The 19,527-nt window shown below is 41.5% G+C and overlaps 1 protein-coding gene and 2 long non-coding RNA genes across 3 annotated transcripts in view; all 3 read right to left on the bottom strand.

Annotated features, from left to right (window-relative positions):
• Positions 1-19,527, bottom strand: part of LOC117526656 (multidrug and toxin extrusion protein 1-like) — a 71,503-nt gene that overhangs the window by 27,787 nt on the left and 24,189 nt on the right. The window contains exon 9 of the mRNA XM_034188710.1: positions 4,402-4,583. Coding sequence (XP_034044601.1) covers positions 4,402-4,583 — 182 coding nt within the window. The remainder of the gene's footprint in view (positions 1-4,401; positions 4,584-19,527) is intronic.
• LOC117525794 lies at positions 6,967-9,253 on the bottom strand. Its single transcript, XR_004565145.1, has 3 exons — positions 9,184-9,253; positions 8,813-8,962; positions 6,967-6,982 (listed from the first exon to the last, which is right to left on the bottom strand). It is a non-coding gene; the product is annotated as an uncharacterized LOC117525794 (long non-coding RNA).
• Positions 9,373-18,650, bottom strand: LOC117525793. The gene is made up of 3 exons (XR_004565144.1): positions 18,296-18,650; positions 10,069-10,080; positions 9,373-9,384 (listed from the first exon to the last, which is right to left on the bottom strand). It is a non-coding gene; the product is annotated as an uncharacterized LOC117525793 (long non-coding RNA).

The raw sequence follows: 19,527 nt of genomic DNA, 5'->3' as shown, positions 1-19,527 counted from the left end.
ACCTGCCCGGATCATCGACGGGGAGCCGGCTTGGACTGTGCGCCGACTCCTGGACGTTCGTCGAAAGGGCCGGGGGTTCCAGTATTTGGTGGACTGGGAAGGATATGGACCCGAAGAACGCTCCTGGGTGAAGAGGAGCTTCATCCTGGACCCGGCCCTCCTGGCCGAATTCTACGCCCGGCACCCAGACAAGCCTGGTCGGGCGCCAGGAGGCGCCCGTTGAGGGGGGGGGTCCTGTTGTGTGGGCCGCTGAAGAGGAGGTACTGCTGGCCCACCACCACCAGATGGCGCCCTGCTTGGAGTGCGGGCTTCAAGCACGAGAGGGCGCCGGAGCCACTGGGAGTGACAGCTGTCACTCATCCTCAGCACCAGCTGTCACTCATTCATCTCATCACCATCACCATAAAGGCCGGACTGCAACTCCACCTCCTCGCCGAGAAATCAGCTACCATTCAGGTAATTTTCTCTGCTGACTCAAAACGCTGAGTAATAATCTGAACTTCTTTTTTGCAGCCGTTATCCTGTGGTGTCTGCCTTATCTGTGGGATTGGCGTTTGGTGTGATCAGCGACGGCTTCGCTTCACACTCCAATCAGATAAGTGGTTAGACAGGAGCTGCACGAGTGTGTGATTGGAGGTGGAGGTTCTCCCTCCTTTACTGAACACTGACTGTGGGATTACTGAGTGTGCGAACTCACACTCATCAGGACTGTCTCTGTTTTCTGCCAGCAGTACCGGGTCTGACTGCTGAAGACAGCGGCCACCTGGGGCGCAGGGCTTGGCGGCTCCGGTGTTCTTCAGTTCCGTTGGTGGTGGAAGCTGTGTGGGGATCCGACTCTTCTCTCGCCAGGCGTCTTCTATCGTCAAGCCTGCCCACACGTCACCTGGTGTATGATTGACAGTCCACCATATTGTTATTGTCTGTACGTCGTTGTGCGATTCACAACATTAAATTGTTACTTTTGGCTTATCCATTGTCCGTTCATTACCGCCCCCTGTTGTGGGTCCGTGTCACGACACTTTCACAACAGAGGGGGTGTGTGAGGGAGATTCCTGAATGCAGGCGCGACACGTTACAGTCAGAACCATCAGTGCGCAGCGAGCGTGGAGCAGAGAGAGGATTTTAACCCGAGTGAACATGTTCTCTCTGAACTTTCTCTAAAGGTGTGATTCTGCCGTTACTGTCCTGTTCACACCATGTGCGTGTCGTATGCTGAATTTATGAGATCATGAGATGAAATAAACGGTCAAATAGCTTTAAAAACATATTTAAAAAATGAGAATATATGAATGAACTGAGCCACAAAAAAAAAAAAACCTGACATGGAGAAACTGTGGTGATGTTCAGATGCACAGATCACAAAAAGCAGGTGAGAACTCTGAACTTTAGCAGCTGTTACTTTCCAAGGTATTATTTGTTCAATATGGGCTTAATGCAGTGTTTAAGCACAAACGTGACTGATGAGGAGAAACAATTTCAGAAATGCAACAGAAACAACCACAATTCAGAAAAAGTTGGGACTGTATGTAAAATGAAGATAAAATAAAAATGTGCACCATTCCCAGTTTCTCCACTCACAGAAGCCAAACGTTCTTCCAGAGTTGTGTAATTATACAACAATAGTAGAATATAAAGAAGGGGAAAAAAAAAAAAAAATAGACAATATATTCGTCAATCGCAATTATTTGTCTGACAATTAATCATCTCCAGAAATTCCTAATCGTGACAGTCCTACTTGAGATCAGAGCGCAAAATGCTTGAGGATTTTCGAAATGCGGTGTTTTCCGTATCGATTTTCTATTGCGATAATTGGGTTTTGCGCAAAACCAGAGGTAATAGAATTATATTATTATTTTGGTTGGCGGTGTGCCGCCGGATTTGTAAATATAAAAAGGGTGCCCGCGGCTCAAAAAAGGTTGAAAAATCATGGTATAGCAGACTATAGATCGAACAATTATACTGGTTGATACTTCACGTAAATTACCATCCAAGCAGTAAAATTGGTTAAAATACAAAAAGATAAAACCTGGTTAAACCCATTTCAAGGACCTAAAAAAGCACTTTTAACAAAGCAAAAGTTTGTATACATTCTTACAACAAGGATAACAACACTTCAACTGTATCTACCATAATTCAACCTCTAAACCTTCAATTACTATCTGATTCATTGGATCTGCAGTTTTATATGGCATTTTCTTTTCCATTATTTCACAAAAAAATGAGATCCCAAAATAGGTCACAAGGATGGGCTGGTGCGTCATGTCATCACATCTACCACATGACGGAGCTACCTCGAGTCCTGGATAGTAGCCTACAAGCAGTGGTGGGCACAGCTAACCAAAACGTTAGCATTGATATCCGCAAACTGAAAAGTTAACTTTTATTATGCTAAACCGATAACCCGCTAAAAAAATTAGCGGAAGTTACAGCTAAACACTTACTTTTAGTACTGACTAGGTACAGTACTAAACTCGAAACTGGCTACTAATCACCTAGTTTCGAGTTTAAGCACCGCCGAGACTCTGAGTAAAATAGAAGACGTCCACAACCCAAAACGAGGCAGACTTCTGCTTTAGGCACCCTGCGTGCTGCGTAAGGAAGTGTCATTTACTGGTGGGTGGTTTATTTGTAAAAAACCAATGCACAAGTTACTGTCACATGTGTGTTGGTTTTTACAAATAAAGTGGTATTGTAAATGTCATTTTTTTCATTTATAAAAAAGGCATTTGTAAAACTGAAAATTCTGTTCGTGAAGTGTGATTCAGAGCATGAATCGCGACCGACACTTTGGTCGCTATTCTCCCATCCAGTAGATGGCAGTGTGTCTATGTATTTTGACGGGGGGGGATCACGATCCGGATCACAATGCTAACACGTTACAATGTCTATGGCTTTCAATGTTAAAAGTTAGCATTAAGCAGTTGCAGCTGTCATCAAGTTAGGGTACATTTGGTTTTCAATTGAATATTTCTTAAATTTATTACCTCCGCCAAGGAGGTTATGTTTTCGGTGGTGTTGTTGTTGTTGTTGTCTGTCAGCAGGATACTCAAAAAGTTTGAACGGATTTTGATGAAATTTTGTGGAGTGGTTGGAAATGACAAGAGGAACAAGTGATTCAATTTTCCAGGAATGTTTTTAAAGGATTCTTTACCATTGCGGGATAGGGGGAATTTTGACATTCTAGTTTCTAACTCCACAAAACAAAGCAGAAAAGCTTGAAAAATATTAGGGTGTAACATAGTCAAATGTTCTATGGCCTTGTTTAGAGAAGTGTTCATAAATGTTAAAAAAATTCATATATTTGCAGTTTAGTTGAATAATAAATTGAATTTTGTCTCTTATTGTTTTTGTCTATAAGCACATGCAATATCAATATCAGTGCTCAGATGACAGTAGCTTCTGGGAAAGGTGCAAGTTGCAATAAACTGTGATTCCAAGCGTTAAGGATACATGCTATCCAGTCACAGCAGATGAAACTTTTTTACTACTGAGCAAACATCATTGTTAGACTTTTTTAGGTTCAATGATTCCACGACGTGTAGATGTTATGGCGTCAGTGACCCAATGGCCTTGGCGGAGGTTTGCACTCTCTGAGTGCTTCTAGTTTATAAATGAAACCATGTCTGAAAAGTGCTTTGCTTTTCATGTCTCCTGCCACATGTCTGTGTCGTTGCATGTGGAAAGTAAATGACACATTTTTTTTTGGAGCAGCAGCAGCCCTGTCCCCTTCTGCTAGGGGAGGACTGAGCTCCTCAATGCGGTCTGACTGTTGCAAAACACGCAATAGACAGGAACTAATATGTATAATTTAGAATTTACAAATGTTTTTGACCATTAACGTTTACTCACTATGCCAGCAAAGAAATGGTAATGAACTGAAAGTTAGCAGAAGCTAACTGGTCCGCTGATGGTTTCAAAAGTTGTCTGAAAAGCTAATCCGCTAACAAAAAAGTTAGCTTTGCTAATTAGCGGTTAGCGGAACTGTCCTGCCTACTAGGCGGACAACCGGGTCCATCCCACCTCTCAAAGGGAACCAACTCTTAACCATCTATCTGTCGCAGCCAGATGAAATGGAGGAGCCCCCTTGAACTTCTCTGGACACTGAGGCCCTTTGCATTGATGTCACATTATCTCTCTCACACACACAGACTAATGTTAGGGTGCCGCCACCGAAGGTGGATAACTGCACACTGCAAACAGCAACTTGGAGATTTAGGGTGATTCTCAAGACACTTTCATTTTTCTTAGTTTGTTCATCGATGTGTCTGATCCGGGAACCCCGCTGCCACCAAAGGAACTTCTTTTAAAGACTTCAGTTGGACTTAAGCAATTAAGAATTTATTCTCTCAGTCAGAAAGCTAGCATCTGTAACATGTTATTAACGTGAGAAAACAGACTTACCATGTAGGCTATGACAGACAGCTGGAACGATATTGACTGTGCTCCCAGCTCACTCTCACTAATCAAACTGGCCAGGAATCCTCCCACCTCAAACATCCACCACCCCAGACAAGACATAAGCATACTGGGGATGGCCATTTTAATGAAGAGCCCCCACTCCTGCAGACAGTCCAGTGACCAGCCTGTGGGTCAGAGGTCATATGTGTGAAGACGACATTTATATTAATCACGCCATTAGAGTTCATTTGAAGATAGAAGAAAATACACCAAGAAGAAGGCAATTACTGCAAAAAAAAATAAAAAAGAAATGAGATTATTCATTCATTCATTCATTTTCTGCCACTTGTCCAGGTCCAAGTAAAATTATCGTCATCTCATTTAAGGTAAAAAAGCTCAATCAGAAAAAGTATTTTAATCTATTTTGCCACAAAGTAATAAAAACAGTCATGATTACTGACCTCCCATGTGGTTTTGTGTAGTCTCCTCCAGCAGATGTACATGCATAGACAGCTGCCAGACAATACTGCGAGATCGCACTGGCTGCTGCAGATCCCCTTTATGAAAAATGATAAAACTTGTTTTTGTAACCACAGAAGGGACTTTGTTGAGAAATGACTTCTGATACATTATGTGTCTCACAGGTCATTCACTGTGAATACTTTCATTACAAAGGGAAAGCACTATAAAATGTCCCTCTGTAGACACTCAGCAAAACGGCATGTAAAAGACAGCCATGTGGTTTTACTTTTTGAAAATTGTTTGATGACACTGAACCAACCAAAGCACTTTTTAATTATGAAGTAAAAGCAAATATGCATAAATTAAATTAAAAGATCAAATATAAAAATCCCCCCCACCACCACCACCAAACCCACCTTAAGGAGGGGGAAAAAAACACAATTGACAAAAACCCATGAGTCAGTGCCACAGATTGTCAAAGCTATGACACTACAGAACCATCCAGGGTCTGGGTTGGCAACTACCCAGGTAGACAACTGGTCCATCCACAATTCCAGAAGCTCTATCTGTTCTCTGACCATGTTATCTTGCTTGGCTTTTTCCAGATACTGAGGAACTCAGTGCTGAGACATCCACATGCCAAAACATCATAGCTGATGTTCAGTCGCACTACAGGCAGTATAAAATGTCTCCCTAAGTAACCAGTCCCTTGACATAAAGTCATTCAACTGGTAGCTAAGAATCCTCTTTAGGTGCTTAGTAGCAAAGACATCCAGTCATCACCTAAGGTCGCTGGTTAGCATTCAGGTCTCACAGCCATGTAAGATTACTGGAAGCACCCGGAGCCAAAAGTCTCGGACCTTCAGTCTCTTGCAAATGTATTTCCATCGACAAACACCTCTAATAAACCCATAATGTTTGTCTCTCGACAACTCTGTTGAGACTTTAACCACAAACAAATATACAGAGCAGCCCCATCAACAGAAAATGCTTTGGGACTGTAAAGAAGCGTGTTGATGTTCATGATAGCATTCTCTGAATAGCTGTGGAACTAGGATGTGGCTGATGTTTGGCCTTTGTCAACGTGAAAGCCAGATTATTCTGGTCGCTGAGCACCAGGTAGCTGCGACTGAAAATTCTGAAGGATAACATTTTGCAAGTGCCTTTCCTGTCACAGACAGCAGTGCTGGGATAGTCTGTTGGTTCAACATGATACTTCAGATATTTGCAGCTTTCCCCGCCCTCAGCTGTTTCACCACCAAGAAAATTTCAATTAAATTTGGTGATTCGTAGCTGACTTGGTGCATCAACTGTAGCCAGAGATGTCCAACATCCTAGCAGAAGCAGATCATTCTGCTTAAAGTAGCCAGCAGCACAATAGAGGACAGCAAAGTCTTCTGTCAGGACTGTGCCATCACTTGCCAAGACTGTGATGGGATGAGGTGTAGGTTTGGAAGAATGCAGTGCTTCAACTATTCCGTGAGCAGGTTGAGGGTCACTAGACCACAGATGGTGCATCACATGCTCACAGATTCCTTGAACAAACACCTCCTTGTCTACCCTTAGTGCTTCAGAAGTCACTCTGCAGATGATACACTGTTGTCCTTTAATTCCATGATAAACATTTTAAGTGATCAAAGGCACAAATTAAAACACTTATAAGTGCATCTGCTGAGACAATTGGATGTATAACATGCAACAAGCAGGAATACTTACACAAACCCAATGTTAAGGTAATAGAGAAGGACGTAGTTGATGACTGCGTTAACAACATTCACAGCAACTGCAGTTATAACCTGAGGCCAAATGATCCCCTGTAAATAGCATAATATGGTCTGAATTTTGACTTTGACCTATAAAGTGGATCCATAATTGTTTCAGAACATCACCTGATTTGAAGATACCTCGCTTGCAGCTGGTACATAAAAATGCCTGAAAAAAACACAAACATTAAGTTGCAACAGTTTCATAGCAAAAGAGCAAAGGGGAACTCCAAAGTGTATATAAACAAAAAGAGATAAAATGAATAAAGATCAATATTTATGTATTGATCATTGAAACTGTCTCAGATGCACTCACAGGCAGAGCAGGCATGAAGATCTTCACATAAATCTGGGACAGACTTCAAGTCAGGAAAGGAAAAAAAACAATCAAAATCAGAAAACTGCATATGAAATCACATGACAGAAGTGTTTGGCAACATATTAAATTTCCAACCTCCAAAACAGAAGGTTGTATTTTAGCCCACAAATCTTTGGATCAGGACTAAAATTACAGAAAAGATGGTCAAAATAAGTCACCAAACTGAAAGCAAGACACAGAAAATAAATAAATAAAATAACAAAGATCTGTGGTCAAGCTCATAAAATGAAATCCTCCACTTTGCTGTATGAATTGCTTTGGCAGTCTAATTATTTCCCTTGAAGACATCTGACTGGATTTTTTTTCCTTCATGCACATCTCCATAAGGTGTGCTACCACTGTGTGAAGTTTCACTGAAAGTCCTAAACCGGTTTTACAAGATCTGCACTTGCAAGACATGATAGACGCAACAATTAAGCACAAAAGTCCCAATTATCTCCCATTGAAGATGTCAGACTGGAATTTTTATTCATGCAAACCACAAACCAGAATAGCACGACTTGCACTTTTAAGACTCAGGCACTGACGGACAGATAGATCAATGAAAAAAATTGAGGAGCTGCTTCTTCTGTAAGATCCAGACTCAGTGGACAGCAGTGCTGGCCAACAGAGGCTGAGGTAAGAGGTTCATATGCAGTCGTCTTAAAAAAACCTTATTTACACATTTAAACAATCACACATTTGCCTCCGCAGGAATCCTGTGAGTGCGACAGGATACTTGGTGATATTTTCGTCTGTTCAAGGCCACAAGTAGCAGTTTAGTCTTAGTGATATTGCTTGAAGATTATGTCAGACGGAATAGTGATATTATGACGGAACAGTCAATATCCAAGGTCACATTTTGACTGCAAACACAAGGGAACTGAAATCTTTCAAAATAAACCACTAGCATATTGCCAAGACAGGAAAGATAAACATATGATGGATATTATCTTGTAAGCGTAAAATTCAGAATGATCCCAACAAGCAGGGCTTTGTGTAACTGCAGAAAAGAAAGTGTTTGACAAAGGTTTTCAGAGTAGTTTTAAAGAATTAATCATCTCCCCATTCATCCATTTTCTGTACTTTCCCTACTAAAACCAATGGTCACCAGGGGGAGACTGGAGACTATCCAAGCGGCACTGGGCAGGAGGCATAATACACCCTGGACAGGTCGCCATTCTATCACAGGGCCACAGACAAACACATTCACATGTATTGTCTTTGGAAGTAAGAGAAGGCCAGAGCACCTGGCAGGAACCCACAAAATTACAGGGAGAACAAGCATACGCCACAAAGAACGGACCTTCTGGACTTTCTTGCTGTGAGGCAACATGGTGACCCCAAAGCCAGCATGCAGTCCTTTTTAAGAGTTTATTGAGTTCTACAATGTTTAAGATAATGACATTTCAATGAGGAGACCTCATTCGTTTGGCCAGGTGGGGATCTCCTCCACAAACATGGGCATGATCCAGCATTCAGGTCCATGCAGGTCAGTGTTGAGGACCTCAGCAACTGGAACAGTAGATAAAGTAAGTTCTATATAGGCCCAGAGCCCATCAGGTCAGTGCTTATCTCATCTGCATCAAGCATACAAAGATACTGGTCACATTGCAGAGGGTTTGAAAATGCTGAACCTTTATGTTGCGTTTTCATCTCAGCAACACACAAACCCATTGCAGTTACTCCATACTCTCTACAATAGAGTGTGCACGTCTGTGATCCTAGGCTCATGTGGTGTATGGACAGCTTACCAACAAAATGAGTCAGTGTAATGAACAAATAAAATGCCCAAACTTCAGTTCATTTGAGGAATTAATTACAGACTGACTGGGGCCACTTCTGGAGTTTGTTTCAAAGCGAGAAGAATGGACTCGTGTGTGATGAGAACAGCCCAGCAGGGGCAACAAGCCAGCAGCAGAATCAGGATCCCTCTCTGCAGAATCACACCAACACGCTTCAAGTTTCCGCTCCCAAATGTCTGCAGGAAACAGGTAAAAGGATGCTTAAATACAGTGAATTTGAACAACAGCACTCACACCACAACCTAACAATATGACTGGACAAAAAAAAAAACTAACTAAAAAACATGGTTAAACTCATATTAGTTAAACCCTAGTACAGGACAAACCCAACGCAATGGTGAGTTTGCCGTGGTTCAGCAAACAAAGACAAAGAACAACATTTTTTTATGGTTGCTACCTGAGCGATAAGAGTATCATAAGCTTGTGCCAAACCAGTGCCGACTGAAATTCCCGTGACATTAATTACCTGGAAGAAAACAAAAAATACAAGAATCACTCTCTGTAGACCAAATGTACAGCACAAATCCATCACAATAGCGAGAGACTATACAAACAGATGCCTAAGTCAAAGACAAACTAATGTAATGAAAAGTAGAGACTGGAAAAGGGTTGACAACACTGACACAGAGTTATGAGTTAGGCCACATGTAAGAAGTAAGTCCTATACAGGCCCTGAGTGCCACTGGTGCTGGTGCTTATCTCTGGTGTCGCAGACCGAACGGTCCCCCCCCTAAAAATTGGTCTGCCCTGTAGGGATGTGAATCGTACAACTCACGATTCAATTCGATTCTGATTCTTGGGGTGACAATTTGATTCAGAATCGATTTTCGATTAAAAGAGCTCTGAGAAATAGTTATATTACTTAAAAAATGTTTATGCTTAAGAAAATGCAGCTTTACAAGGTTAATCAAGTGATTCTAGATGTAAATTTACTCATCTGCTTTGCTTGTTCAAAGTTGGCTGGCAGTTTAGCAAAGCGTGGTCAGTAGTCGGCAGATACCGCTGCTCTGCTTCTTTTAGCTCCGGGTGATAGCATAGCATGTGGGCTTGCAGATTTGACGTGTTTTCCGAATACTTGACTTTCATTTTGCAGATTTTGCACACTGCATAAGTCATGTCAAGCTCCTTCTTACACAGCAAATAATAAAATCCAAAATGCGCCCAAAATTTGCCTTCAGCAAAGACGGTACTGACTGAATTAGCTCTTCGTCCGCTATGCTCAGCGCAGCTCACAAATGTTTGAAGCACGCTGGACCCTCCCCTCGCAGGGACGCTGTAGTACAGAGGCCACTGCCTGACAAACAGTACACGCAGCGAGTAAGCAAGAAAATGTTAAAAAATGCTTTTTAAAAATAGATTCTTGGACATTTGGATCGATTCAGATCGTAATAAATAAGAATTGCGATTCGGATGTGAATCGATTTTTCCGGCACGCTACTTGCTCTGCCTCCCTTTGCATGCGTCATTTCGGAGCTCAGCAGCCCCTCTGAGACAGAGTATCTTCACCCAAAGTAATCAAATGGATTAATGGATTATTACCCATCACATGACAAGTAAAACCTCTTAATCATTCTAAAGTCAGTTTTAAGCAGAAATGAGGTGATAAACAGTGAACTGCAGCTAAGACGCATGCACAGTGAAGGCAGGGTGGACACATTTTAGGGGTTAGCCATTCGGATCGGCAAAAATTGAACCTCCAACTGAGTTACTGTAATTTGACAATATACATTTTTTGTTGTTTTTTACTATTTTGCAGGTCCTGCAACTTATACTACAGTGCACCCTATATACCAAAAAAAAAAAAAAATCATGCATTTATTTTATAACTATGTCAGGTTTCCCAGGAATCGAAGCACTAAACAAAATTAACTCAGGTAATAAAATACTAAACACCAATAATAAAAGTGCACAACAAAAATGCACAAAAATCCCAAATTAAAGAGCTAATACTAATAAGGCACTTACTAATATACTCTGGGAATTATGGTAATCTTGCTTATGCCAATTAATTAATGTCATTCTGTTTAGAATTCTATCTTTGGCTACGTATGTCCCTAACCTCATTGTGGTTAAATTTATCATGTTAAAGTTTGAAATAATGGCAAATACTTTTTCTATGCTATTGTTATAATTACTACTTTGTTCAAAATGTTCAATAATACATAATTTGTTAAGATTTGATTTTAATTAAAAAAAAAATCACAGCTTTAATATCATAAACCAATGAGGTCAGGTAACAAAACAAGCCAAGAAAAAAGACAATAATCGTTCATTAATCGTAACTGTCATTCTGCTTTCTGTACGTCTGATCCAATCAGATCTCAGAAGTAGTAAAAGTGATGGAGGAATTGTCAAGAAATGGCTCTGAGTGTTGAGTAATACCATGACTGTTTTGTGATCTCGACACAATCTGGACGTTACCCAATGAGCAGGAAATAACATGACAACACAAGGATTTCTTTTGTTTTTGTTTTGGTCTTTTTCCAACACACACACACACCACACACACACACACACACACACACACACACACACACACACACACACACACACACACACACACACACACACACACACATCGTAATAAACATGGTCCAATTTTTAGGATGACTTACCGAAATGCTAATGCTACTCTGCAATTTCCATTTTCCCCAATGACCACAGAACATAGTGCTGACGACACTGATCAAGTAGATCATCAACTCCGACAAAAACTGGAGCACAAAAACAAATACAGCAGACGCACACACACAGATTGAATGCAGTTTTTTTTCCTGTTCAGTGTCATAATGGAAATGTATGCCAACAATTTTAACATTCATTTTAAAATTATTATACTGTTCAGTCTGTGCTGTGGACTGACACTGGATTTGCAATCTGAATTTTTTTTTGTCATTTTCACTGTGTAGAAACCACATACCACTGGTTTGTGCCACATCATACAATTCGAGGGACACATCAATGGCATACTCTGCTGAAGGGTACAGATTCATTCTTCATGTCTTAAAATTTATGAAAGGTTGCTTTTGGAAAGAAAACAGCATGGAGCAACACACGCACATCTTCAACTGTTCATCCAAGATGGTCTGCGGGGGGGTGGAGCCTATATCCAGCAGTCATAGGTGGTGAGGCAGGATGTCGGGCAACATGTAGACAAACAAACACTGTGACACCCGCACCCACCTTCGAACAATTTAAGAGCCGAAATCTGTAACTTTCAAATGGGTGGTGATATATCATGTTTCAGTAGGCCACTGAAGCTTTTTAGGGTAAGATGTATTGTCCAAAAGGGGAAAAATAAATTTTTTTTTATCCAAAAATCTCTTCAGGAGGAAAATTACAGCCCTTTTTAGGGTAGGGGTTAAAGGGGCCAAAACAGTGACATAGTCAAAATGTGGATTTTGACATTTGAATATCTTTATGCGCCCTCAGTAAGCCTCATTGCTCTTATGGTATATGAATGTATGGATGGGGTTCTCTCATTTAGTGTTATATTTTTCAAGGCTAACTGACAGAGCCACCTATAGGTGGCTCTTCAAGTCACAACTTTTGCCATTTTGGGCTACATGTGGGACCCTCCCAGGGCCTGCGTCCTGAATAAGCCTTGCTCATTTATGCATATTTGGATACACTGGGACAAGTTCTTTCCAAATTTGCATAAATGGCAGTGGCTTAGGGTGTTTTTGCATAGGTGGTGCTTTTTATGGTAAGAACGCGATATTTGGCGAATTTCATTTGGCCATATCTTGGTGCGTCCCCTAGGATTTCAGTGAAACTTGTTTTGTTTTGTTCCTCTTTATCTCTGCTATTCAGGATAAAGATATCAGGAAGTCCTTTTGCCTCACCCACAAGGAGGGTTACAAGTGGGAAATTGGGAATCAATCCCATGACCTTCTCACTGTAATGCAACAGTGCTAACCACTAAGCCACTGTGCTGCCTGCACTTAACAACTGAGCTAAAACCAAACAAAGAAAACCTCTGTGTCCTATTGATTAGAGGAAAAACTGCATCTTTTTTTATCCATCTCAAGTAGTACATCTGAACTGAATTTATTTCACACAATTCAATGCACATGTATACCAAAGTATATACATAAAAAATACATGAATAACACAAAGTGAAAACACGTTTCCATTGTGGTTGTTCTCTCAGGATTGGAAATCTGCACGGGTCGCACTGCCAGAGGGTGAAGATAAAAACCACCGTAATAGCTGATGGCCAATTTCGTAACTGCCGTGTTGCTAAAGTCATGGGCTGACATGTTAATAATCAGCTCAAACAGCTCATCTCAATAAACCCTGTTTGAAGTACACACTAATCTGGTACTAATTTTTATAGCTGGTTTAACTGAGACAACACAGACTAAGTTTCTTGTCTAAGGACATGGACAGTCAGCACAAGTGTGATTTTGAACTGAGATCTACTTATTGGTAGGTCAGCTCCTTATACACAGAGCTACAAAATGCTCTACAAAATAATGCAAATAGCACATTAAATCAAACTTGGTGGATAAACTCAATAGACCATCCTCTCTCAACACAGGTCCAGATCACAGGGCCACTGTCTACACGCACGTCTGCAAATCAGGACCCAAGGCAATTCTGTGGTGTGGATATGGTGATGCACAGCAACAACACATGCTTCCAGACCTGACCTACTGTGGTCAAAACCCCAATCTCCAGCAGGGTTGAGGAATAGTTATGGCCGCTACTTTTGCTATTACTACCTTGGATTGTAGAACAATGGAGTAAAGCCCAACCGATATATAGGTTGGCTGTATGAGCCTTCCACGAACATATCGGTATCTGTGTTTTGCTGATGTGACAACTTTACAATTTACATAAAAACATGTTTATTTTCTTAATTCTATATATTTTGTTGCATTGCCATTTTTAAAAAATATTTATAGTTATCTACTACTACAAGCAACAGATTGGTCATTGTTATGTACCAAGGTTCTTGAAATGAAGCAACATCTCCACCTGGTAGATATTGACTATTACTGCAGGCGCAAAAGAATTTTGCCAAGAGTGCTAGTTTGTGATAATCAAAATGTAAAACAAGCCTCAATTACAATTCTTTGTCATAAGGGTTTGAGAATGAAATGTCAGGAATAAATTTATTTATTTATCTATCTATCTATCATAACTTTTTACTCCCTAATCTCTTAAAGGCTTCCAAAAATCAGTCGGGCTCCACAGCAGAACGTAGCTGTATTGCTAAGAAGAGTCACATTTCTTGACATTGCACCCATTGAGTTAAAACTTCACACATTTTCAAGAAAAGTTTGTTTTCTTAGAATGCAAAAGAAGGAGAACCAAGCCCTACCCCTTGTATCTGCTCGAATCCTGGTGTACAAAAACATTTGTACCCCCACTTCTGCCAGCTCGCACTTCTTTTATGCACCAAAGCATGGTAAATCATGCACCGGAGCTCCAGCACGTCACAAAAACTGTCTTTGAAGAGAGATCAATAAATGTTTTTCACCCCAACCTATAATAACGCAATCATTATCATTCCCAGCACGATCCCGACACACACTCACTCTTATAAGAGGTTCCTGTTGGGAAAGTGTCGGTACACGGACCCACAACAGGGGGCGCAAAGGAACGGACAATGGAGTAGGTCAAATAACAACACTTTACTGTTGTGAATGTGCACAACAAATACAACAGATTACAACAATAGATCAGAATCAATTCACAAAGGTGTCGTGTGGGCAGGCTCGAAGATAGGAGACACCTGTCCAAAGCAGAACCGGAACCACACGATTTCCTCCGCCACCAGACCCCGGGAATACTGGAGCCGCCAAGTCCCGAACTCCCAGGTGGCCACTGCCTCCGCGTGTCGGACCTGGTACTGCTGGCGAGGAACAAAAACACAATTAAAGGTGGGCGCTGTGCACCCAGTAATCCGCACGGCAGGAAAGCTACCTCCACCTCTCGTTGGAAAAAAGGTCTGTTATCACTCACAAAAATCACAAAAGGTTACTGTCAAGCAGTCAGCTGAGAATATTACCTTCCAGGTAGAACGATATCTCGGCAAAGAGGTGGAGATGTCGTCCTGCTGATGTATCCCTGCTGATTGGTAACAGCTGTTGCAGGTGATGCGTGACAGCTGTCACCCTAGCTGCTCCTGTGAGGCGGCTGCGCCCTCTGGTGCCTGGAGCCCGCACTCCAGGCAGGGCGCCCTCTGGTGGTGGGCCAGCAGTACCTCCTCTTCTGGCGGCCCACACAACAGGTCCATCCACATGCCATCACATCCATATGACATTTCAACACAACATTTTGAATTTTTTTAATGTTAATGCCAGATTAATGACATCATCCTTGGCCAACAACCTTTCAAATCATGGTCCATATTTTAAGGATGAACAATGTCAGAATTTAATTTGTTGAATGAAAACTCCCTCATCAGTGCTGCAGTTGTGATCCTGAGATTCAGGAGGCCCTTCAGAGGAAAGATTATTGAGTGTTAAATGGGGAATCTTTCCTCAACCATAAAATTTGGATGGTCCCAAGCTTCAGATTTATTTATTTTTAATCATACGGCCTGCACTTTCTTGTGGTACAGTCACTTGCCCAGTTCCAGATCATTGCCGGTTCCGGATCACTGCTGTAGTATTTGCGCCGCCGTTTCTTGTAATCAGCGCGAATAAGCTAATACTTGGTACCAATGGAAAGACTGATGTTTTGTCTACAAACGACCACAAGCTCGACCGGATCCAGCCATCCTTGTGATCAGCAGAGGAATCAAAACATTCGGTGTCTGCAGTGTGTGCGCTTTTTCTGACTCACTCATTCCTGCAAGTTTGAAAGTGAAGATCTCTAAGACATAGCAAAGGTGACTTAGCCATTCGGTGTCATTGGTTCTAGAGTGGGAAAATACTTACTTACTTGGGTAGAAAATGTCATGTGTTATGTCTTGCTGTTTAATTGTTGCACACATTTATCTCTGATGCAAAAATTTGCCGGCTGTGGATCACTGAAGCAGCAGCCTCGTGTCTGTACTTGTGAGCCATGTTTAGTTTGGGGGTCATCTCAACATCACGAATGGGCATGAATGTGGCAGCTTTTACTTTTAAGTCGAGAAATCTCACCTCCACACTTAATTTTTCACTCGTAAAAATGTATAAGAGTGCCTGCCTTTCCAAACTAAGTAAATTCTCATTAATTTTAAAATTTATATCATTTTGTGTTCAAAACACATTCTCAGGCACAGTGTGTATCATTCTGCATTAGAAGGGCTCCAGCCAGATGCCAGGAAGGCACCCAAAGTGACACAGAGTGTCGTGATCCAGAACCGGCAAATGATCCATTTCCGGCAAATATTTGCACCACACATAATGTGGCTTCACACTTTAAGTAGAAGGGCTACACCATCCAGACTTTTTCAGCTAGATAACATCCAAATACCGAATACAACAATACCCAATAAAGGACATTTAGTTGCATTATGGCTTCGTATAGCGGGACTTTAAAAAAAAGTGATCCGGAACTGTGCCTCTGTACATGAATCTTTAATATATGGCTCATAAGGCTCATTGACTTGTGGCAATTGAAATGTGTTGCGGAAGCTTTGACTTTACTATTTATTCTTTTTTTTTTTTATTCAGATGTTTCTGCAAGTAATTCCATCAATTACTGGAATCTTCTGTGCCATTTAAAGAGACATTCCTCTTATAGTGTATTAAATTCCTGATCCACTGAAAATAAATAAAAACATAAAGCTAGCTTGTAATTATTCATTTTAAATCACTATATGTGGAAATGAAGTCGACAGCATTTTTTCCGCATAATTCTTTTTAAAAAAATAATTAAAATTAAAAAATAAATAAATAAATATTACGCTTGGTTTCAGTCAGTGCGCCAAATCAACGGATATCCATCTGCTGTGGCGACCCCGACTGAAAACAAGGGAGCAACTGAAAAGACTTACTAAAATTTAAAGTTTATAGAAGTTTCTTACCACCGGACCAGCTATTTTGACCGTCTCCATTAACTCATTGCGGTGCCGCGCTGTAATGAAGCCCCGCATGCGCATCAGGTAATAGCCGCAGCCCACCGCGGAGCCCCGACCGCCGGGACCCGTTTGATCCGCTCCCTGGTCCGACTTTATCCCGAGTGTATATTTTGGTGTAGTTGTTTCAGAATCGTCCATGACTTAATAATGAGAATCCCTGTTTTCACCAGGGTCTGGTCTAACGGTGCGCCGGTAAGAATCGACACTAATATCAGACGAGTCAGTGAAATATTGAAGCTGTAAATAAGCAGTAGGAGGAGGCAGCGCGCGCGCGCGGCCCACGCGAGCAACCCTGTTGCCAGATTTGATTATAAAAATAAGCAACTCACGTACAGGAGCATGTTAAATTCAGCAGTTCAGTATTTTTGTCAGTTATTTCCAAAAAGAGAACATATTACATTTTTGCTGTCAACCAATCAACCAGCCCATGTTTTGGAAAGTCAACTGTTTTTGTCAGACCACAAATCAAAACAATCATATATCAATATATCACATCATGGCATGTGATATATATAGAGAGAGAGCGAGACAGAGAGAGAGAGAGAGAGAGGAAGAGAGCAAATATACGAGGTCTGTCAATAAAGCATAGGGCCTGTGTATTTTTTTCAAAAACTATATGGATTTCATTCATATGTTTTTACGTCAGACATGCTTGAACCCTCTTGCGCATGCGTAAGTTTTTCCACGCCTGTCGGTGACGTCATTCGCCTGTGAGCACGCCTTGTGGGAGGAGTCATCCAGCCCCTTGTTCGAATTCCTTTGTCTGAGAAGTTGCTGAGAGACTGGCGCTTTGTTTGATCAAATTTTTTCTAAACCTCTGAGACACATCGAAGTGGACACGGTTCGAAAAATTAAGCTGGTTTTCAGTGAAAATTTTAACAGCTGATGAGAGATTTTGAGGTGATACTGTCGCTTTAAGGACTTCTAACACAGCGGGACGTCACGCAGCGCTCCCAGGCGCCGTTGTCAGCCTGTTTCAAGCTGAAAACCTCCACATTTCAGGCTCTATTGATCCAGGATGTCGTGAGAGAACAGAGAAGTTTCAGAAGAAGTCGGTTTCAGCATTTTATCCGGATATTTCACTGTTAAAGGAGATTTTTTTAATGAAAGACGTGCGGACGGATTGCAGCGTCGGCTCGCAGCCGCCGCGACGCTCCGCCACAGGAAAAACACCTCTGTTGGAACCCTTAAGGACAAGTTGGAACATGTCCAGCTGTTAAACAATTTCTCATATACTCACTCCACTGAAAGCCATCAAAAGCCGCCTGAATTTTACAAATGGTTATCAACACGGAGGTGTTTTTCCTGTTGTGGCGCACACAGATTCACCGAGTCGTCACGGAAACGACTCGGCGAATTTGCGCGCACGTCTTTCATTACAAAATGTCCTTAAACAGTGGAATGTCCGCATAAAGTCCTCATGCCGGCCTCTTCTGAAACTTCTCTGTTCTCTGACGACGTCCTGAAGAAAAAGGAATATTAAGACTGTTCAAGAAAGTAGCAGTGTCTGCAATTTTCTTGACAAACTCAAATATTTACTCTAATAACTGAAAAATTCCTGAAGATTTATCTTTCCTGTGAATCACTGAACTAATATTTAGTTGTATAACCACCGTTTCTGAGAACTAATTTACATCTGTGCTTTCTGGCACCTGCGAATAGGTTTTCCAGCCCAGGACATTGGACTACATTCCAGAATTCCTCTGCATTTCATGGTCTTGCCTCAAAAACTGTATTTTTGATGTCACCCCACAAGTTTTCTATTGGATTAAGGTCCGGGGATTGGGCTGGCCACTCCATAACTTTAATCTTGTTGGTGTGGAACCAAGATGCTGGTCGCTTGCTGGTGTGTTTGGGGTCATTGTCTTGTTGAAACACCCATTTCAAGAGCATTTCCTCTTCAATTTAAGACAACATGACCTCTTCTAGTATTTTGATGTATTCAAACTGATTCATGATCCCTGGAATGCGATAAATAGGTCCGACACCATAGTATGAGAAACATCATCATGATGCTTACTTCACTGTCTTCATGTGGTTCATGTAATTTTGGGGCTCATCTGACAGACTGTCTGCAGCCCGAGACCCAAAACAATAATCTTGCTTTCATCAGTCCATTGCGTTCTTGGCACATTGTAACATCTTCAGCACCTTTGTTTTTTCAACAGTGGGACCTTTTGAAGGCTTCTTGCCCATAGGTTGTCTTCACGTAGGTGTCTTCTACTCACAGGTAACTTTAGACCTTTGATCACCCTGCAGCTGATCACTGGCTGAGTCTTCCATTCTGGTTATTTTTCAAGCCATTTGAAGGGCGGTTTACTGTTTTCTTGCGCGTTTTTCTGGTTTTGGTTGCCATATTAAAGCATTGACCTCATATTCGCTGAGCAATCAGTCATTTTCTGGACTTCCTTATATGTTTTCCCCTGTCCAGGTAACTTTTTCATCCAAGCACGCTGTTCTTCTGAACAATGTCTGGAACAACCAATTTTACATGTTGGTAGTAGGGATGGACATCATAAGAGGGTGACTGAAAAGTTTTGAGCCTGGCCCAGAAAAGTAGGAAGTGGTTCTTCAGCTTTTGTGTTCTGTGAAACCAGCATTTCTCTAGAGAATGTGTGAAATTTTGACTCACTAGGTTCTATGTTGCAGACACTGACGTGAGTAGGGGTGTGTCAGATTGGCAATATGGACAAAGCTGGTCAATCGATATCTCACAAT

Source organism: Thalassophryne amazonica, chromosome 15 (genome assembly GCF_902500255.1).
Source record: "Thalassophryne amazonica chromosome 15, fThaAma1.1, whole genome shotgun sequence".
In the NCBI taxonomy this organism is placed as follows: Eukaryota; Metazoa; Chordata; class Actinopteri; order Batrachoidiformes; family Batrachoididae; genus Thalassophryne; species Thalassophryne amazonica.
Note: the sequence above shows the minus strand (reverse complement) of the source record. Positions and strands in the feature narration are given on the sequence as shown.